The 23,003-nt window shown below is 41.0% G+C and overlaps 2 protein-coding genes across 2 annotated transcripts in view; both read left to right on the forward strand.

Annotated features, from left to right (window-relative positions):
• Positions 1-23,003, forward strand: part of LOC131134153 (muscleblind-like protein 1) — a 155,143-nt gene that overhangs the window by 5,924 nt on the left and 126,216 nt on the right. The window lies entirely within an intron of this gene.
• aadac (arylacetamide deacetylase) lies at positions 10,338-21,401 on the forward strand. The gene is made up of 5 exons (XM_058079080.1): positions 10,338-10,959; positions 11,889-12,117; positions 13,444-13,513; positions 15,044-15,215; positions 17,312-21,401. The coding sequence occupies exons 1-5, from the start codon at positions 10,819-10,821 to the stop codon at positions 17,936-17,938; spliced, it is 1,239 nt and encodes a 412-aa protein (XP_057935063.1). The 5' UTR covers positions 10,338-10,818; the 3' UTR covers positions 17,939-21,401.

Raw genomic sequence — 23,003 nt, forward strand, 5'->3', positions numbered from 1 at the left:
TTTTCACATTGTGCTGCACATGCCCTAAATGTCAGGAAGCAGAACGTGAGCTGGGATTAGACGGTTAGTTTTACCCTACTGATGATGTGTTATTGCAGTAGTAATCCTTTCAGGCACCTCCAGGGAGATCCGTCTCACACTTTGAAAACCGCTGGACTAAATGGTAGATGTCACCGTTACGTGGGGTGTGCCTTTTTAGATCTGAGGAACTGATTGTGTTTTCTTACTGCGGCCTATCTCACATTTTGTTGACTATAAAAGTGAGGTGATGACTCTAGTTTATCTCGGCCGCAGCATAACATTTTAGTAAGTTATGGGACAGCCCATAAGGCATTGCTGTTCATCATGCACGGAGCCGCATGATGACACAATAATAAATAAACTAATAATCGGCTTAAGGATTTCTGCTATTTCTGCTGGGCCACAGTTAGAAATTGGAATTTGGTCATATTTTTATCCTGAAATGTTATTGGCCGTCTTAAATCCCACGTGGCCAGTTGGCATTGACCTCATTGTGATGATTTACAAACGTGTCACTGACTGTCATCCATGTTGGTGAGCCTATAAATCACAGTGGTGATAGAATGGCCGCAGCGACTTATGACAGCAAGGTGCGGCATGTTCGACAACGTTATGTGGGATCTACAGCACTGTGCTAAATGTAGTCTACAGGTTTGACATGACACACGCTATTGTCTGTTCAATGCTGTACTAAAAGCAGGCGAATGTTAAGGGTTTCATGGATGGATCCTTCATAATACTACTTAGAGTACCAGACATGGATACAATTGCATTTAGATCTCTGGCATAGATGCCCACCTTCTGCATAATTATGTCACTGTGGTTTAATATGACTTACAAGTATGGGTGTCACAAGATCTTGCAAGATTAAAACGTGATATATCTTATTTAGAGTAAACTGTCTCGCAGGAAGACTGTGAACTATGGCATCGCTAAGGTGAATGATAATGCAGGTAATATGGAACTGTTATGGAGGCTGTGTGCAAGGCAGGATTGGAACTACACACCATAAACCAGTGATCCCCAACCTTTTTGAGCCCGAGATCCCTGGTCTGAGCTGAGTGTGTTGTGACACTCTTACCTGCGTCTCATCGAGTGAGGTTTTTATGATTATAGGGATACTAATACATACATTTTGCTGTAAAAATTGCAAATTTAGTAAATATAGTGTTTGGTGCTTGGGGCAGTGTTTTCTGGTTAATCATATATATACACGTATATATATATATATATATATATATATATATATATATATATATATATATATATATATATATATATATATATATATATATATATATATATATATATATATATATATATATATATAATGAGGTTAATCACCTCATTGAGAAACCATGATGCTGGTCAACCGGTAATCTTGTTGGCTTTCCTTTATCGCTTATGAAAAATAAACAATAAGAGCGATATAGAGAGAGATACTGCAACTGGAACAAATCAATGTGTAACAACATTTTTATGGTAAATGTTGATCCAAAATTGACAAAGAAAAAACATGTCTACATGTAATTCCACCCGGAATAACCCAAATGAAACTGTTTTTTTTTTTCAACTCAAACTTATCAAATATTGAAAGTGACAGCAGTGAGACGCTGTCCCTCCTGTTGCTCACTGTTCTCCAGCAGATATCTGCAGCGGTGTGTTACACGAATGGAAGAAGCTTGGCAATGTGGCCCGGAAAAATAGCATGTACACCGTAGCATATAACTGACAAGAATGCCCAGGCATAAACCCGCAACACATGGAAACAACTCCACGACCCACTTTTGTGTCCCAACCCACGAGTTGAGAATCACTAATATAAACAATACCTCCGCCTACTCTTAAATTTGCTTCCCCCTCTTTGCTAGGCTGCTGCACATTACCATCCTTCTGATGTATAGCAAACATACTGCTCCCATGCTGAGCAGCAATAGCTCAAAGTCATTCCAGAAGAACACATGGGCGACATACATTAGGTTACTGATCTAATAAGACACAATATGGCCTTGGTGAGCCTGCTGTTCAATGCTACCTTCATTTTGTCTTAATGCAATCCTGCTTTGTGTGCCTCAGGGGCTCAGCAGTCCCACTAAAACCTGTGGGGTTCATTAGAGCCGTTATAGGATGCTAAAGTCCCGCTGGTGTTGTTATAATCCTGTCAGTTTGTCACCAGTAACCCTGATCAACACTTACATAAAAGCAGCACCTTGTACACACCTGGGATCATTTAATGCTACGGCCTGACAAGTTGCTTGTGATGCCCTTATCCTAGGGCACGGGTGTCCAAAGTGCGGCCCGGGGTCCACTTGGGGCCCGCGGCTGTCGTTACTATTGGCCCCCGACACATACAAAAAATACGATTTAAGAATAACATCAAGAACACAAATGAAAAAAAATCAGAAGTCATAATATAGTCAATATAAAAAAAAGTTGTAGTTTTACTAAAATAATGTCATATTATGACGAAAAAAGGATGCCATTTTAGTTGCATAGCTGTAGATTTTTTTTTTAATTAGAGAAAAAAGGTGTTTGGTTTTAGGTCATAGTAATATGACAAACAAATGAAATAGTAAGGTTTGGGAAATTGTTTTGGTGAAAAAGTTATATCATGTGAACAAAGAACATTTTCAAGAACAAAATAGGAAATAGTTCTAAAAAGCAGCTGCAATTTGACGAGAATAAACTCTATATATTAAGAAAAAATTGTAATTCTAAGCTGAAAAATCAACATTTTACAAGAATTACCTCAATCTTGTCTATAAAATCATTTTAACTATATAAAAATATTTTTTTAGGTCATACATTTAAGAGAAAACAACAAAGCAATTTCTGGAAATATAAGTTGGGGAAAAAGTTAATAATATTATGGGAATAAAGTCAAAATATAATGGCAATAAAGTTATGAAGATTATACTGGGTGGGCCAAAAGTATAGTTTACATTTATTATGCATGTACAGAGAGTACAATGCAATAATGTTATGAATTACCTTTTGCAGACAGGTGAGGTATCTTAGAGCTGAATGATGTGTGGAATGAATGAAGTCTTGTAGCGTTCACTGTGGGAGTGGAACTGGAGGAGTCTGTTGGAGAATAAGCACTGCTGCCCCTGGCTGTGTGAGTGGGTGGGTGAGGTTGTCCATGATGGACAGCAGTTCAAGTGTCTTCTTGTCCCTCACTGTCACAAGCACCTCCAACTGAGTATCAATAATCTGTCTGGCTTTCTGGTATGTGTATGTCTCCATACAATTTATGTCAATTTTTGCTGATACTGGTCCCCCAGCAAACCGCAGCAAAGTACAGGGCCCTGGCTACCACAGACTGGTAGATGTTCTCCAGCAGCTTGCAGCACATGTTTGAAGCTTCTGCCTTTTTTGTTCATATGTATGTAAAGGGGGGCACCTTCCAGCCCTGAATAGTGATGGGCTACACTGAGATACATTTCTTTTTTTAAATATAGTATGTATAACTTCTTTTCTGTGCAAAACCAAATATTGTAAGCTGACTTGCTACACTTTGTCACCTGTAGGGGTCACCAGAGTAACAAAAACAACCTGAAGGATGATTGTAATTCTGAGATCTCCTCTATACTGTAATGGATAGGAGAGTCATTTGAAAATGTTTCTCCATGTGACTCTAGCATTGCAAGGGATCATGCACATGCGCCAATGTGACTTCCTTACTTTACCTTATTTCATGCTTAATAATGTTAGAACAATGTTTGTGTGCCACTAAATGCTCATAAAATTCAAGTACAACATTACTTTTTTTTAGAGTAAAAATAGATGAAATACACAGTACCTACCTTTAAATCAACTGTATACATTTGGTTGCTGCAAGAGTATTACTCAAGATTGAGTTATGTCATAGCACCATCTGCTGGACACTAAATGAGAATTCATAGCAACTGACTTGTTTGTTGGTTGTACTAAATTCTGTCAAATACACATTCTGAGTTATTTTTTATTGAACAAAAATGTATGTATTATTTACACTGTGAAAGAGTAATGCACATTCTGCATGGAATATTCACGTGGAATAGAGTGGAATAGTCCAGCATTCCTCATCACATCACAGTGTTGCACAGGTGTAGGAAAGAACTAATCCTCTGCTGTTTCTTGCTACCAGTCTTGTGATCATGAAGCATAGAGTGGAAATAATACATGTTGAGTTCCCAAGTCTGTTGACCTGCCCATTGTGTTCTGTGTCATGATTGGCTGGAGACCAAGCAATCACTTTCATCCCAGAGCAAAGTGTATAAGTTTTAATAAACAATAGAAGAAGAACAAACTAACCGGCTAAATTAAACTTTTGAACAAGAATACAAACAGGACGCGCCATGGTCAGAGGAGTGAATATGCGTCAGTCACTTTTTGTGTCCTAGCTAGTCCATCCATCCATCCATCCATCCATCCATTTTCCTCCGCTTATCCGGATCCGGGTCGCGGGGGCAGCAGTCTCAGTAGGGAAGCCCAGACTTCCCGGTCCCCGGACACCTCCTCCAGCTCCACCGGGAGGACACCAAGGCGTTCCCAGGCCAGCTGTGAGACATAATCACGCCAGCGTGTCCTAGGTCTGCCCCTGGGCCTTTTCCCGGCTGGGCATGCCTGGAACACCTCACCAGGGAGGAGTCTGGGAGGCATTCGGACTAGATGCCCGAGTCACCTCAACTGACTCCTCTCAATGTGAAGGAGAAGCGGCTCGACTCTGAACCCCTCTTGGATGGCTGAGCTCCTCACCCTTCCTAGCTAGCTAGTCGGTTGATCATTAAAATGAAAACAAATGTATAACTGAAAGCTGAAATGCAGGCTGTTTATATATATATATATATATATATATGTAGCATATAAAAAGTTTGGACACCCCTGCTACAAGGCATATTATTGTATAGCTGCTGCATTGCATTTTATCTGGAGATATACGTATTGCCTGTTTCTACTCTGTTTTACACATGGTTTACAATAAATGCGTGTTTCCATTGGATTTTTGCACAGCTTCAAACTAATAGTGATTTGTATCAAACTGTCAAAATGAAAAAAAATGTTGTTTCGGCTTCTAGTGTGATCTTCTTGAATTAAAGTGAGCAACATCATTTTGTAGGAATCATGTCAAACTCAATCTTTCATGTACAAATGTCTTTGTTTTTACCCCCATATCAGTTTTAATGTTACATGCCAGTTACTGGCTGTGTGATATAGCAAAACACTCATCAAGTGTATATTGGTGCATATTGGTTTGGACACAATATGGCATTGATGTTTGGCCGGAAATTAAAACAAATAAGCACAGATGTGGAAAATATGGTGTGAGTGGAGATGCACCATTATGAGGTACTTTGGCTGGACAAATACCCACAAATAGTTCTGGTGTTGCATTGTCTGGCATATAGGTAACACTTTGACAACTGACTTAAATGTTTGGTTTGTTTTTAAAATGAATATACTGTAATCCCTCGTTTACTACTGTTAATTGGTTCCAGAACCGACTGTCAATTCCCACAAAGTTGTATTACTTATTTATAAATCAAATATTTTTGTTGTGAAAGCATAGAAAATCTGCTTCTGACCATCAAAATATAGTTTTATTACAGCCCAGAACGGATTCTTTCAATTGGCTGCTGGAATTTACAACAGTGACTTCAATATATTGACAGTTACTATGGGACTATTACTATGGTACCCATTACTATAGTACCCATTATGTCATTGTATGGTCATATCACCTCGTACTTCAGTACGTGACAAAAAATTTTGTTTTAAAATTTTTTTAAAAATGTAACTATATTAGGAAAGCAGGAAGTGAACAAATGTAACAGTTAGTGATTGTAAAAGTAGCAGATGGAGGGGTACGATTTAATAAGATTTGCTTCTTCCTACTCCTTTTGGATGCACTCAATTGTAATCTGATGCATGTTCAAATGAAATAAACCATTCCCATTACCATTACCAATTTTGCGGAATGCTTCTGGAGGCCACACCGGTATCAGTGTGGGACAGGGGCAACCATTTTCAAGCTGCGATCCTTTGAAATAGTAATGTCAAAACTGAAGAAAACATTGCTAGAAATGTGTTCCCGAGGGGAGTAGAGTGGACTGGCAGGTGGACAGGAAGTGATGAGGGATGACTGTATCGTGACTTATGTTGACACTTGTATGGCTGTTAAGAAACCCATTGCATGAACTAAACTGCCTTCAGCAAGTACTTGCTCTGTACATCAGAGCATTTTGTATATCATTTATGAAATATTATTTGACATAAACTGTTTTACTTATTTTTCCAATAATTAATGTTGTGTCGAAGCCAACAACTGAGTTTCAGTTATGATGTCAGAAAAAGTACTCTTCTAACTTCAAAAGTTCGAAAGTTTTCACAACTCTAAAGCTGTTGCAATACATGGACCTCCAAGTGATAATTTGAAGTTTGTGCGCATAAAATAGGAGTAAAACATGGGCTGCACTTTATGAACATGGACATGCACACACACACTTAAAGTGATGCAAGAACATACATTCACTCATGCGCAGCAGGGTGTTTGGAGTCCACGAGGCAGCGCACAGCATGCCTCAGCGTAGATGAAGACATCTACACCCACACTCCCTGACACCCGTCATCTTGACTTACATGACCAGAGTGAAGGGCTTGATGAAAGATCTACCAGCCAAATAACGTGATTCCCCCTGAAGCTTGTAGTGGAGGATGCTTGTTGAGGGGAGAAGGAGGGTCGGGCATTTCAGAGGGAATCCCTGAGTGTCTGAAGTATCATTTTGTATTCAAGAAGTCATTTAGTATTCCACCACTCAGCAGTGATCATCTTCGCTGAGCCGCCTGTCACTCCTTGGATGCTGCGTTTCTTTATCACATCTCTATAGCATGTTGGGGGGTACTGTCTAATTTCCAGCTAATTTACAATTCTAAACTTACTTAGAAGAAGATTTGAAGCTATAAAAGAAACCCAATGCCGGTGGTTTCTAGAAGCAACACAAAACCCCCGTCAAGTATGCACATTAAGACTCAACTCCACGGTGACTGTGTTCTGCGTCCGTTCTCCTCCCGTCTCTGAGGGGTTCTCACATAAAAATGATGATGGCACGGGAAGAAAGTCCAGGGTGCCTTTCAGTACACTCATACCATTCGAGGATACTGTTGGCAAAAGAATATTTCAAAATCTTCTTGTAAACCCCAAGGATAGAAAATGACCAAATAAAAAACAGACTTTTCTCAATGGGTTCCTTATGCAGGTTCCTTACCACTTTAAAAGTGTGTCAATAACGTCAGTAGCAGCTGGAATTCCAATTTTAGCTGGCAGTTCAATGCAAAAATCATCAGAGAGATGTAAAGTCTCTGGCAGGCGATGTAATTCATGATAAGCCAAACGACTGTCAGCGACAGTAGATACAAATAATTTTGGTCTTGCTACTAGAGCCATCTGCCAGGGCTTTGAAGCTAACTTTGCCAATCACAATACTCTTTTTTCTCCATTTCTGCTCAATATTTGTTCCAGCTTTCTGCAACCTTTTTACAGCTCCTTGTGTTCCACGTTTTTCCATCGCGACTAGGTCCGAGGTTTTCTTCTTTGGACTTTGTTTTTTGTTTTTGTGGCTTTTTTCACATGTTGGACATCCTTTGTTTAATAAACTCCTTTTTGTTACTCAAAGCCTCCGCATTTTGGGGTCATAACACTCTCCGGTTGTCACCCAGCCTAACAGAACAATCTGGCCAACCATGGACCCCGCGGAGTTTGAACACTTCAAATCACAAATGCTGCCTTCGGGAGATCATGGAGGCTATCACTGACCTCTCTGCTAATGTCGGGGCCATGGACCAACGTCTGGAACATGCACTCGCCCCAGCCAATCCTGAGGGAGGCCCGCCTTCGCTCAACTTGGTCTCCGCTAGCTCATCACGCTCTCCAGCTCTCCCTGACCCTCCACTCGTGAACCAAACATCCCTACGTTTTTTTTGGGTAAGACTGTGTTTTGTAAACTATTTTTACACCAATGCTCGTTAGTCTTCGATCAGCAGCCTAGCTTGTATGCCACGGACCCAGCTAAGAGAGCTTTTGTCATGAGCCTGTTAACTGACAAGGCGGCCGCATGGGCGATGTCTATAAACAATGCCAAGCCGGTTGTTCGCTCATCATTTCCTTGTTTTTTGGCCGAGATAAATTTTTCGATCACCCTATTAGGGGTAGGGTGGGCGAAAGTTGGCTGCTTGACCTTAAGCAGAGGGGGCATACAGTCGCAGCCTTCTCTATCGATTTCCCGGTCCTGGCGGCAGACTGCGGCTACGATGAAGTCCTCCATATGAGAGTTAGGAACGAGCTAGCTGTCAGGGACGACACCGCTACCCTAGACATGGCCATTCGTTTGGACAATCGCTACAGCAACTCCACAGCAGTCGATACCACGTGACGAAGCCGGCTGCCTCATGGAGACGTCCACCACGGAGATCCCCATGCAGCTCAGAGGTCGTCGCCTCACCTCAGCTGAATGCGCTTGCCTTCATCTCTGGCTCTCCGGCGGCCAAGTCTTCGGATCGACCCCGAAGCCGCCCTGTATCGCTGCTGTAGCTCAGAGGTTCTGGTGGCCTTCCCTGTCTGCTTATGTCAAGTAATTTGTGGCGGCCCGCCCTGTCTGTGCCAGGGCCAAGTCCTCCCACCGTCCCCCTGCCGGATTGTTCCAGCCCTTGCCCATCCCTAACCGCCCTTGGTCCCACATCGCCCTCAACATTATCACTGACCTTCCACACTCTTACTATTGTGGACAGATTCACCCAAATAACACACTTTGTTGCCTTGCCCACGTTGCCTTCCTCCCTAGAGACTGCTGGTTCGGCACATATTCTGCCTTCCGCCTTCACGGCATTCCTACTGACATTGTATCTGACAGAGGACCTCAGTTTGCATCCCGTGTCTGGAAAGCCTTTTGTAGGGTTTTGGGTGCATCTGTCAGCTTGACATCCGTTTACAATCCATAATCCAACGGACAGACAGGACCTGGAGTCGGCACTACGGTGCGTTTGCCATCACACCTCCCCTGGATTGAATACGCCCACAATTCCCTCATTAGCTCAGCTGCAGGTGTGTCCCCCTTCAAAGCCACGTATGGTTATCAACCGCCACTGTTTCCATCTTAGGAGTCCGAAGTTGTCATTCCTTCTGTCCACCTGAACCTCTGTCGGGCCTACCGTGTCTGGCAACTCTGTTGGTGACTGAGCTGACAGCTGACTGCAACTATTGGCTCTCCTCCTGGACTTACCGCAGACAGGGGTCAACAGGAAGCTGGCACCTAGGTTCCGTCAAGCTCAAGTTACCGCCATCTCTGAGGACACATCGTGTGTTCCACGTCTCCTGCCTGAAGCCTGTGTCCGCAAGCTCGTTGTGCCCTCCGGCAGAGGCTCCTCCTTCGCCATGCATCATTGAGATGGTCACCCAGCATACACGGTGACAGCCATCTTTGTTTCGAGGTGCAGTATCTGGTGGACTGGGAGGAACGCTCCTGGGTTGCCTGCCCCTGTATCCTTGATCCCTCTCTTATCTGTGACTGTCCCCAGGGGGCACCTTGTGAGAGGGGGAGGTACTGTCATGTCCTGAATGTGCTGCTTTGCTGCCACCTATCTCTCCCTCGTTACAGCACACTGAACCGCTGTAGGATCCTGCTTCACACACCTGTTGCCAATCACTGATTGGTATTTAAGCACCCCCCCCCCCCCACACACACACACCTGCGCCAGATTGCACTGCCTTGTACAGCCAACCTGCCACAGCTTGTGTCTTTGCTCATAGCTTCTCTCCGCTACCGTGAGTTTTATTTTCCTTTGTCCTCCGTTGGGACAAAGAAAACGGAGAGACCTTTGTCTATTTTCGTTCCTGCCTAGTTTTCGGCAGTGAGCTCTCACGATAAGGTTACAGCTATTGTTCCTACCTGGTTTTCAGCAGTGAGATTTTGTTTTGCACTTTTTTTTAATCCCTCCTTGATTGTTCAGCAGCACTTTAAGTTCTTTACTTTCTGCAACCTTCTTGCAGCTCCTTATGTTACATGTTTTTCCCTCACGACTAGGTCTGACATTTTTTTCTGTTATACTTTGTCTTTTGTTTTTGTGCGTTTTTCCACATGTTGGATATAATTTGTTTAAAATAAACTCTTTTTTCTGTGACTCAACACATCTTGGGGTCATAACACTCTCAGGCTGTCACCCAACCAAACAGGTTAATGTAATGTAAGGGATGATTGTATTATCACATTTAAAAATATGATGGTGTAATCTCTTCAGTAACGCGTGGGTTGTATGTGTGAATGGCGCAAGAATATGAGTAAATCCACGGCAGTTTTTTCACCCCCCCCCATCACCAGTACAAGTTGCAACTCTTAGCGCATTATTTATCCTTCCGCGTACACACCTCCCCATCCCCCCGATAGTCCTCCCACCCCCTGCGAGAACTGCATCTGATCCAACCAGAGGCACCTGAAGAATTCGCGTCGCTGGCCAAGGTGGGACGGTTCCTTCCTACTAGGCGTCCTCCAGTGTGTGGAAGTGTGTGTGTGTGTGTGTGCGTTTTTTGTCCACACTCAACTCCAACTGGACGGGACATGCGCACCGAGACGCTCGTCTTGACCATGCACGCCGACAACTATCAAAGGACACTAAACAAGTCGTGCAGACACTTCTGCTAAAAAAAAAAAAAAAACATTTTAAAACAGGAAAGAAAATATAATCAATTTGTGAGTTGCAGTGTGTGTATGTGTGTGTGCGCACAATCCTGAGTGGGGGTCGTCTCTTTTACACACAGGCTGCACGATGAGGCTGGGAAGCATCATTTTATTCGTGGCTCTCTGCTCCTTTAGCGCATATTACATTTATGAGCCCATTCCGGAGGAGATCGAGGAGAGATGGAAACTCATGCTGACCAACACTTTCTTCAGAAGTCTCAGCCACCTGGTAAGCACTAAACTTTCTTAGAGTTGTCCTCCATAATAAAATATTAGGGATTAAATATCAAGTGCATTCATGCTTGGTATCACTTTAAATCCCCATATAGTAATTAGCAATGAAATGAAAACTATTCTGCTTTATAAACCATTTTATTGTGCAGAGCGTTCCTGTATTACAAGTGGTGTTAATGCATTTCGCTGATGTAGTTATACATATCGGCTACACACAGATTATGTCAAATGCTAATCCATGTGTAGTATAGTCCTGCTCACACCTTCTAATAATAGAGCCTATTAAGGAAACTCTTATGTGCATGCGGTATAATATTTCTTATCCCCCTGGCAGTTATTAAGCTCTATTTATAGTTTTAAATTCACAACTGATGCACTGTGCAATCACATGGAAGTTTCATTTATATATTTTTGATATGTATTGATATGCCACTGTTGTTTTTGTCATGTTGTATTTTTTTAAAAAAATATTTCAATAACAATGCAGATAATTGTCAAAAATTGAGCAATATTGCTGAAAAGACACAAAGGTACTGTTGCAAAAGGCTTGCCCTGCTCGGATTAAGAGAGCGGACAGGTTTGTTGTCATGCGGTTGTTGTGATAGGAGTATCCTATCAGGTGATCAGCCTCATGCCTGCCTCAACAGTTATAGTTAGGCAAGTCATGCTTTTAGAATGTCATTATTACTAATCAAAACATGGCTGCAGGGCCATGTTGACATTTATCTCCCCGTGTGGTTGTCCTAACTTCTCCTCCTTGCTGAGCAGAGATTATTAAACTAATGTGAAATCACTGGACTTTGTGGGGGGGTTGGGAGGACACATTTTTGGGTTATTTCATAATGTTGTGTTTCTGCATATGCTCTGATGCTTATGTTCCTGGACAAGATTAACAATAGAACTTTGTTTTGTTTTGCCTTGCAGGCAGACTTCAGTGAGTTAGTCGGACTGAAGGACTACATGGGAGTGATGTACGTCATCACCCTGATTGAAAACATTGTGCCTGTTTCCGATGAACATGTCACAGTGACAGTGGAGAATTTTGACGGCGTGGAGGTGGTGCTGTACCAACCCAAGCAGCAAAGTGGCGCCACTGAGCTCAGGAGAGCGGTCGTATACCTGCACGGTGGAGGGTGGTGTTTGGGGAGCTCGCGTAAGTACTCTCCATTGGTACACAATGTCAAAAGCCACGTTTACATGGAACCAAATATTCCAATTCCATTCGGGTTATTTGCTCAAACGGAAAGAATCTAACCTTTGTATACACCTCATTCCGAATCTGAATGAATATACGTATAATCAGATTCCCAGGGGTGGAATATTCTTTTCCCCAATCCGATTGAGGTATCTTGTACCAGCTCAATCGGAAAGTTGTCAGCGCATGCTCAGCTGTGACGTAACACGCAGAGTTCTCTCAGGTTTTGAAAATGGCGGCAAGCACTCATCACTGGACTACAGCGGAAAATTCGTTTTTGATACAAACTTTAAAAGAACTGAATGTTAAAGTTGCTGCTTTAAAAAAAGCGTAGCAACTGTCCCAACAACCGTGGTAATCACTCTCTTTGTCCGCCATCTTCAATGAATCACGTGATGTTGTTTACGTTTTACTGCGCTTGCCCCATTGACTATTCCGTTTGATTATAGCGGTGCATGTAGACAGGAGATTGGAATATTCCTTTCCAAGTATACACTGTTTTCTGGTACGTCATTCGGAAAGAGGAAAACGTGGCTACTGTCAACTTAGTGTAGGAAAGTACTGCTTTGCGATGAACCGCCTGGTTTTGCCTAAATGATTGCATTATTTGTGAGATTTCTAAAGACTCCCCATAACAATGGTTAGAATAGACCCACGGATGACAAAGCTGTCAGATATAATCCATTCTCATCCACGGCTGAGGAAATAACACCGTCTGTTGCAACGGTGGGGACCTCAGAGGGTGCTCAGCCTCGCTAATGCAGTCGCCTTAAGACACCATTCAGTTGACACATGTCATGCTGTTATTGCAATCTGTTGATCCCAACCATTTCCATGCCAAGTAGGCACAAAATGTGTTTTAACGACTTTGGGAAAAGTCAAAAGGAAGTATGTCTTTTAAAAAATGTTTTTACGTGTATATAGAAATTTCTTGCAGAATAAAGAGTTTGCATTGTGAAAGTCTTCGTAGATTCAGCTCAACTTCCCATGTTGCACTTCTCTAGAAAGCAAAGCAGTCAAGGCTGAATCAACAGCACCAGCTGGTGCATTCCATTTGGCCTGACTTGATATAATACGACTTTGAATCAATAATCAATTCCACACAATTGAACAAATTCCCAATGAGCTCATTGACTAGGCAACCAAATTTGAATTGCCGTAAGGTGCAGATGAGATAGCAGGTTCATCTGCAGCATTCAGGAATGAGCGAATATCAGTGTCACTGTGTTATAGTGGTGCTCTATGTTGTCTCCTAAGCCCTTTGTGTTCTGTGTGTTCTCACAGGCATGAGTCCATATGACCTGCTCGCCAGAAAATTGGCCATTGAGCTGAATGCGGTGATACTCTCTGTAGAGTAAGTATATAGTATTCTGAGTTTTGGATAGTAAGTGTAAGGAGTGTCAGCACACTTTATACGGGGTGAGATGATGCAAGAGATTGGGTCTGCGAGAACATGATGAGACAAGATTGTAACTGTACTTTTAAGAAAAGTACAATGAAAAAAACACACACACGTACGTGACAATATATGTAAAATGATCAAGTTTGTTTTCATTTTTTGTCTGATTAATTAATTTAATATCACCCCAGTCCTAATGCCTTTCCATTCATTTTTATTTACACCACTTATCCTCATTAAGGTCAATTTGGAGTTGCCAATTAACCTAGCATGTTTTTGGAATGTGGGAGGAAACCGGAGTACCCGGAGAAAACCCACGTATGCACGGGGAGAACATGCAAACTCCACACAGAGATGGCCAAGCGGAGATTCAAACCCACGTTTTTCCGATCTCCTGACTGTGTGGCCAACATGCTAACCCTTGGAGTGCACGAAATTTTTTTTTTTTTTTTCTGAAAGAGAAAAAGGGATGTTTTCATTCCCATGAACTTGAACTATATAAAGTTCAAAGCATTTCAGTCTTATTGTACTATTTATCTGTTGCGCAAAACTGTTTGATCACCTCCTGGTGAGTTTGGCTATATATTCCTCCATCCTGGCAAGCAAATTGATTCAATCATTTATTCAGCAGAGCATAAAAATATATTGCATTTAACTTGTTTATAAATGTAGCCCTAGCCAGCACTGCTGTTTGTGTATTTCAGTAAATAAATAAATAAATACAAAAAATACGATACTTTTTCCTCCCTGTGGAAGGATAGCAGTGACCAGGACTATCCTTCAGGATGAAGCGAGAAAAGTTTCTGTGTATTTTATTGTCCGGTTAGCAAGAATAATGATATCACACTTATATTAAATACATTATGCTGGCTGTAGAAAGTCTGTATAATAAATGTTTCTGCAACATTATATAAGTGGCCCATGCGGAGAGACAAAAACTGGCAGGCTCAATATTAAACCTCGAGGAGAGATGCTGGCGGGAGCCTCAGCTTGGGTTTCTGCCTTGTTTTTGATCAGGAAATGTACAAATTCATGTTATAATAACTCAAATTCAATGTTAAAAGTGATTGCAATTATACAGAAAATATATTTATAATATACAGTTAATTGGCCAAATGTATATATTTATTTGATATTATTGTTATAGGTTGTGAGGCTCTGTCTCTCCTGCCTCCCTTGACTGCATGTCACTGCATTAGTCCATACTTGTCAACCCTTGTTAGAAACCCTCTAAAAATGTGACTTGTAAATCTTTCACAATAACGTCAATAATTCCGGAGTACATTTGAGCTCTTGTATGGATTTAAGATGGATTTTGTGGGGTCACTCAAGCATCCTGGGAACTTCTCTGATCAGAAAGATGAAACAGTAAAAAACGAATATAATATAAAGGGAGAGAGATTAATGAAGCTTTCCAAAGTCAGTCCAAGGCTTTTGAATATTTTGCCAAGTTATATATTTTACTATGTCTATTCTCTTATATAGGTACCGCCTCGCCCCTGCTCACCACTTTCCTGTCCCATATGAGGATGTATATCGTGTTGTGAAGCACTTCCTCCAGATAGGGGTGCTCAGACAGTTTTCTGTGGACCCAGGACGTATTGCAGTCTCTGGGGACAGTGCTGGGGGAAACCTGGCCGCTGCTGTCTCCCAGCAGGTATGTTTCCTTAAATGTTTACTTTCTGGTGCACAAGAAGGTGACTTGGTTACATCAGATGTGGTAAATAGAAAACTTTACAACTAGCGATATATTCTAGTTGTGGTTCTAGAACGCAGTCGAGTAATTGGCCTTATATGGTGCCTACATGCAGTGGTAATGTGAGTGGTCGTCATGGCGATATCTGATCAGAGTAAAGATTATGAGGCTGAAGAATCCACTCTGAGTTCATACACGGTAAGTCAGGGATCTCCAGCCAGTAGATCATGAGATGCCACTAGCTCCTAAACGCTTTTCAATTAGCTATCCAAAGACTTTATTCATTTGTTATCAACTCCTATTCCCACAATATGAGAAAGTGGGGTTATTTTGCAGTTAAGAAGCACTTTGGGTGTGTGACTAATCACAGTGGAGTGGGAGTGCCTGGAGGCGGGCCATGGGTAATTAATTAAAACAAACCGTTTTGGTGGGAAGCACAAATTCACGGAACTACAGCTGGAATAGGTGCACATTCTGGAAGATTTAGAAAGTTTTCTGTGTCAGTTATTGTGTGTAGCTGCTCTATAGGAGTCCACAACTCAATGCAAAGGGCGGGAAAATGAGCATAATAGGTCCCCTTTTAGTGAAACAGGCTGTTCATCAGGCTGAAGTTTAAGACCATAACTCGAAAAAACTGAACCCCCTAAAATATAAATAAATAGTTGAAAAAAGTAATCACTAATAGTAGCTGTGCTGTTCTTGTTAATCAGCTGAAAAGGGGTTTGGGTATGCTTGATGCAAGTGTTTCCAGTGGGACTAGTGGGACTGTTGCTGCAAGGGCCCTTCACGGAGGATATCCACTGTCTGGAACTGAGGTTCATTTTTGTAAACTTCCCTTGCCATCCATCCCCAAATGTTCTCCAATAGGATTTAGATAGGGGAAGACGCAGGATGGTGCAAAAGAGACAGCTTATTCCTCTGGGAGAAGTCCTTTGTGAAGTGCAGCCAGTCATTACCACACAGGCCTTCAGAGGGCCTTCAGTCATGAAGGATGCCCCCTGTCAAAGGCAAAGAATGGGGGTGACGTTGGTGATGTGAGTGTCGCAATCGCGAAGGGTAAGGGAAGACATAGTAGGTGACGCCGTTGTTGTTGACAATAGTAACAAGCTAACGGTTAGCTTTGTTGCGGCATTTGGTGTAAAACCGGAGCTCCCCATCAAGCCCACCAACAAGAACCCAAGACCAGCCGGGAAATGTTGAATCTGTGCACGGAGGCATCAAAGAAGTGAGACCAAAATGTGGTGCAGGTCCTGCAGCGTCCCCCATTCAGGCAGGAGAACACTACACGGCTTACCACACCAACCAAAGTACTATAGTTTATAAACAGTCTTTTTTTTTTTTTTTTTGAAACCACCCGTTCTACTGTTGATTCATAAAGACCCAAAAAGGCTAGAAAAAACTTTTTTTTTCTGATGAAAGACGAGAGTCTAAAGTTTATTTACTTAGTTTCAATGTTAATGTCGTCCTGAAACTAAAATACCGTATTTTCCGGACTATAAGTCGCACTTTTTTTCATAGGTTGGCTGTTCCTGCGACTTATACTCCAGAGCGACTTATAAATGAAAAAACTGTTTATGTTACATAAACACTGGACACCTTTTCTGTTCATGTTTATTTTTTATTTTTGTGTTAGCATATTTTATACCTATTCAGCCTGTTCTCTATTCTTTTATTGTTAGATCTTACCTTCCAAGAGGACGTAATGTCTGTTTTGGTCAAGTAGTTTATAAATAAATTACCCACAAAAAATGTGTTTTTTTCTACCTAATTATGCATTTTTTGCCTTATGTGATTTATACTCCGGAGCGACTTTTAGTCCAGAAAATACGGTACTCTGTGGGTCTTGATAGTTCAGCAAAAAAAACAAACTGTCAGTATGGAGCGCTCTTCTCTAAAAATGGCTGGCAGTCAATGAGTTATAGGCGGATCATCTGATGAACAGCCTACTACTTACCACTTAAAATGTAAATTCTTGGCATTTTCAACTGGACTTGATCAGGAGTGATCATTTTTGATCAGGAGAGTATTACATTGAAATGGTTTCCAACTTGTTACAGTTGCTGAAGGACCCTGCACAACAGGTTCAGTTGAAAGCCCAAGCCCTCATCTACCCTGTGCTCCAGGCTCTGGACCTCAACACGCCATCTTACCAGCAGAATCAAGACATGCCCATTTTACCTCGCACCCTCATGGTACGATTCTGGAGCGAGTACTTTACCAGTGACAAAGCCTTTTTCAGAGCCATGATGACCAACACACACAACAATCCCGAGTCTTCCGGCCTGCTTAAGTTTGTCAACTGGAGCGCCTTCCTTCCCGAAACGTATCACAAAAAGTACAACTACAGCGCCCCCGCTGTGGTGCAGGGGGAGGCAGGGCAAGAGTTCAAAACCGGCGCACCATCTCGATCTTTAGCTGACCCGAGGGCATCCCCGCTGCTGGTTCCAGACGCAGCCTTGCGCTCTCTGCCCAAAGCCTACATTCTGACATGTGAGTATGACGTTCTACGAGATGACGGCATCATGTACGTCACGCGCCTTCGCAGTGCGGGTGTGGAGGTGACACATGAACACTACGACACGGGATTTCACGGAGCGTTGATGTTCACCGTGTGGCCCACTGACTTTCTCCTTGCTCGCCGCATGACGGACAACTACGTGAAATGGCTTAAGGAAAACTTGTAAAATAAAACTTTAAGATTATCAAGTTGCTCTGCAGTGAAGCACTAGTGCAGGGGTCGGGAACCTTTTTGGCTAAGAGAGCCATGAAGGCCAGATATTTTAAAATGTGTATCTGTGAGAGCCATATACATTTTGAATGCAATAAAATGTGTGCATTTTTATGTAAGACCAACAGTTTTAGATATAATGGGCTCTAATTACGTAGACCAGGCACACTACCCCACGCCAATGGGGTGTGGCCAGCATACTTTCGTGAGCAGCGCAGTGTCTAATAATAAATCAAATACTTGCTGCCATTAATGCAACTTCTGCTGCTGCATAGTTTTGAACCGTATTCAGTACACGTATTTCATTCTTTTGGCCATCTTCATCAGAAGGCTTGGTTCTGCAGCTTTAGCTATTTGACTAAAGGAGGAAAGTTTACATTTACATGTTTTTTTGACATCTCAATGACCGAGGTAGACTACCGCATTACCCAGTAATAATCGAGTTTTGGTGTTTGACCTGGAAAATATCATCAGGAAAGATAGATATGGTCGGCCGTATTGCAGCAGAATATAGATGGACGAATTAAAATGCATAAGAAAGTTGTTGATTTTGAATATTATTTTCAACATCATTTCTGTGATGGTTTACTTTAAAATGTTAGCAAAAATACATTTTTATTGTGGTAAGAAATGCTTGAGAGCCAGATACAGTCATCAAAAGAGCCCTACCTGGCTCCCAAGCCATAGGTTCCCTACCTCTGCACTAGTGTGTTGTTGGGCGCAAAATGCTCCCGATTTGGCATTCTTTTATTTTATTTTGCTTATGCTTTATTGTTTGTAAATACAATATCTACTGTAATGAAATAAATTAGCATCTGTTATATTTGTCACATTTTTATGACATTGTAAGATTTTAGATTTATTAAGTATGTTGTGTAGTTTGTTTTTTTGAAGTCCAGTCATCCCTCGCTATTTGACATCGCTGCTGAACCTTTTAAATTTAATTAAAAAAAAACCTAATGGGAAATGTAGTTAAATGAAGAGAGTTACTATTTTTTTTAATAACTTTGTAATGTATGTTTTGCCTTTGGTAAAAGTGTACATTTTTTTCAGTTGGAAACCTACCATAGGATTATACATCTTACATCTTACAATTTTTTTTTTAGCTTTCCCATGAGTTTTCCACCACGGGACATGTTACATCAGTCCCTCGTTTATCAAGTTTAATTGATTCCAGACCTGACCGCCATAAGTCAATTTCTGCGAAGTAGTATTCAACGTTAATAAACGCAATAGTTTCATAGTTATAGAATAGAAAACATGCTTATGACTTTCTAAATCTAAATTCCACTTTTAACATTATTAGAGCCCCGTAAATATTAAATAACACCCCTATAGTCACTTTGACTCGCGTATTATTTTTTGTTTGCACCACATTGCTAATGTGCAGGGACATGTATGTACAAGGTGTCTGCTGCTAGTATAGCAAGCTAACTAGTTAGCGTCTCCAACCACAAAACAGCCATCATTTTTTTTTTTTTCAAGCAGCAATATCATGCAGATGTTTCATATTGCGAGGGACGACTGTATCTTATTTTATATCCATTGCTTCTGGTAATACTTTCTCCAAGATGTTGGAGTGTGGAGGTTCGAGAGCCTCTATGAGAACATTTGTGAGTTGAGAGGTCATTGATGTTCGATCCTGACATTGACACATACTGGCTCACCTTCTCAGTCCTGTTGTTCATCCCAAAGGTGGGTGATGACTTCCTCCCACATCAGATCCATCCAAACATGACTTTACAGACCTTGCTTTGTTCACTGGGAACTGAATCCAGGGTTCCTTGAGCTGTTAGAAGCATATAATTGTACACATTGTGTTGGTAAGTACAGTACTCAGTCATTATTTATGTGACTAGGAGGTAAAGTGTTCCAAGACTTAGTAGTACATCCGCCCCATCCGCCCATTATTGTTACTACTATTACAAGTGCTGGCTTGTAAAGTTCAAGAAGTCATACTATACACACAGAATAAAGTGGTAGTTGCTCCATGAAGAGGATTCTTATTTTGTTGAGTATACGTATGTACTTGTTCATTTTGGTTTTTATGACTTGATTGCATGTGGTCTTCATGTTTGATAAGTATGAGACGCATTCCTACATCTACCTGCTGGAAAGTGAGCAAAAGAGTTCAGTACCTGGATGTGAGCTTTAAAGAGTGTACATTGCAGCAATTTTAAATGAAAGCTGTACTTTTTTTCTCTGTTTTGTGTGTTGTAAAGATATACAAACAGCTAAAAAAAGATGCGGCTAATTCATGCACATAATGGGACACACCTATTCTGTATATAGAGCCTTCTATTAAAGCACCCAAACCTCTAACAAGGCCAGAAAAAAACAGTTTCTTGTGTCCTTTTGGGTTATGAAGTCTACCCCTTCACTTTTACATATTTGGGAAAAATTCCCTTTTTGTCCCTTTGTGAGTGTTTTAAATAGTTAATAACTAATAACTCACATAAAGGCCCTTAACCTAGTACTCATTTAAGAAAATGTTTCATATATACATATACATTAATATACATGTTGTGTGTATGTAGTAACAGGCACATTCAGGATATCATGTAATACAGTATTTTGCTGTCTAACTTCCTTTCAGGGTGCATTGATTTCACATAACATGGAAAGGAATGGTACACCTAGTATTCTATTTACAAAGTCTAAAACAAGAACACAGCTCCGATATTCACTAGTGTCTGAGGCGCTAGTAGCTAGCTGGAGTGGTATGACGAGGTGTCACTACACCAGTAACGTAGTTATTAGGCATAACTATGTTAATCACAATAATACTAACAATGTGGTTGGACTGTGGCTTGGTTAATCTGCAGGTTAATGGAGCGTTGTTGGAGGTTTTTTCAGAAGGCTTTACACTGTTGGTGAAATTGGTGCGTCCCATTATGTGCATTTTTTTTTTTTTTTGCTGTTTTTGGTAATGGTAGTGGTTTAATTTCATTTGAACATGCATCAGATTACAATTGAGTGCATCCCATAATCAGTTCACAGTTCCACATGTCCAAAAGGAGTAGGAAGAAGCAAAGCTTATTAAATCCTACCCCTCCATCTGGTACTTTTACAATCAGTAACTGTTACATTTGTTCACTTCCTGCTTTCCATAATACAGTTTATGGTTTGTTTGTTTTTTTTTCTAAATAATGTACCTTGTACCGAAGTAAGAGGTGATATGACCATACAATGACATAATGGGTACCATAGTAAGTGTCAATATAGTGATATATATAGCACATCAAGACTCTTCATCCTTGTATTTAGCAAACATAATTTGTATATCTTTAGAGCACACAGAAAAAGAGAAAGACTTGTGTTCATGTCTTAGATAAACGTGATTGGAAAATTACAAAACAGTGTACTTTTCCTTTAAGTTACTCCCTCACAAATACAATAGTTTTTGTGTCTTTGTCAACGCGTGGTTTTGAGGTGGGGATGGGGGCGGGGGGTGTGGGTTACTGTGGTGCCAGTACATTGCTTTGAGCTTTCACATTTTATCAATAAACAGGAGGTAAATGATTCTCAGAGGAGGTCAATCATAATTCATTCAGGATGGAACACAGCTCTCCAGTCATGTTAGTGTTGTTTTTTTTTACTGCAAGGGATTTTACAATACTCCTCTGTAAAGATGCATATTTCCCTCAGGCCCCCAAATCATGAGGTGGCTTGGAACCCTAGTCTCCTTGTTTCTTTCCTGTCCGTTTGGCCCCTGAGGACCAATGACTTCCCTGCACATACTGAAGAGGTTAGGACAGGAATGTGGAAATATTAACAATTCCATTATTATTATTATTATTTTACATTTTCAAGAGCTTCAGTATTTGCACAAAAAGGCGAAAGATACAGTGTATAGGTAACTGTTATTATCAGCTGCTCATTAGTTTAACGTATTAATACCGTATTACAGTGATTAACGTCTTTCCACACTTCTAAGACTATTGAGAAGACTAAAATGTTGATTAAAACATACCGTTAATCGGTTTATAGGGATGACTGATCAATTCATCCATTATTACCTATGAGTTAAATCCCAAATCAATCAACATGCTTGCAAGTTCCTTTGTGTTTCTGAAGTAGAAATGTAAAGTGGTCTGCTTCGACATGGCAGGACATTCCCTAAGCCAGGCGTGTCCAAAGTGCAGCATGTGTGTTTTTTTTATTGGCCCTAAAACTACAAAGGGAAAAATCTACAGAAATTTTACAGCAGCAGGGATGCAGTAGCTCACAAGCTACAAGCACAAATAACGCTCACTCACAATCAATGCACTTAGCAACAAAGAACTAAATAAAAGGCGAACACAAATCAGTGCCAGGTGCGTGAAGGCAGGAAAGTAAAGATGGCACAACACGCAGCAAAGGAAAACAGGAAGTAAAACAAAATGAGAGCCTGAAGCCGAAACTGATGCATAAAAGAGGCAAAGGCAAACACACAAGTCGTGACAAGAATAACGGCATCAAATTTGCAGAAAAATATAATTTTATTTTAAATTTTAAATTTTAAATTTTAAATTTTAAATTTTAAATTTTAAATTTTAAATTTTAAATTTTAAATTTTAAATTTTAAATTTTAAATTTTAAATTTTAAATTTTAAATTTTAAATTCATTTTCTACCGCTTTTCTTCACGAGGGTCGCGGGGGGTTCTGGAGCCTATCCCAGCTGTCTTCGGGCGAGAGGCAGGGTACACCCTGGACTGGTCGCCAGCCAATCACAGGGCACATATAGACAAACAACCATTCACACTCACATTCATACCTATGGACAATTTGGAGTCGCCAATTAACCTAGCATGTTTTTGGAATGTAGGAGGAAACCGGAGTACCCGGAGAAAACCCAAGCATGCACGGGGAGAACATGCAAACTCCACACAGAGATGCCCGAGGGTGGGATTGAACCCTGGTCTCCTAGCTGTGAGGTCTGCGCGCTAACCCCTAGACCACCGTGCCACCCTTTATTTTAAATTTTAAATTTTAAATTTTAAATTTTAAATTTTAAATTTTAAATTTTAAATTTTAAATT

The sequence above is a fragment of the Doryrhamphus excisus genome, chromosome 8 (genome assembly GCF_030265055.1).
Source record: "Doryrhamphus excisus isolate RoL2022-K1 chromosome 8, RoL_Dexc_1.0, whole genome shotgun sequence".
NCBI classification, from domain to species: domain Eukaryota; kingdom Metazoa; phylum Chordata; class Actinopteri; order Syngnathiformes; family Syngnathidae; genus Doryrhamphus; species Doryrhamphus excisus.

What these genes read in the sequence shown, in the direction of transcription:
- aadac (XM_058079080.1), top strand. Translation starts at nt 10,819, where the DNA reads ATGAGGCTGGGAAGCATCATTTTATTCGTGGCTCTCTGCTCCTTTAGC. An exon ending in GTGGTGTTTGGGGAGCTCGC is followed by an intron (nt 12,118 to 13,443) that starts GTAAGTACTCTC and finishes GTGTTCTCACAG; the next exon opens with GCATGAGTCCATATGACCTG. An exon ending in CCGCTGCTGTCTCCCAGCAG is followed by an intron (nt 15,216 to 17,311) that starts GTATGTTTCCTT and finishes AACTTGTTACAG; the next exon opens with TTGCTGAAGGACCCTGCACA.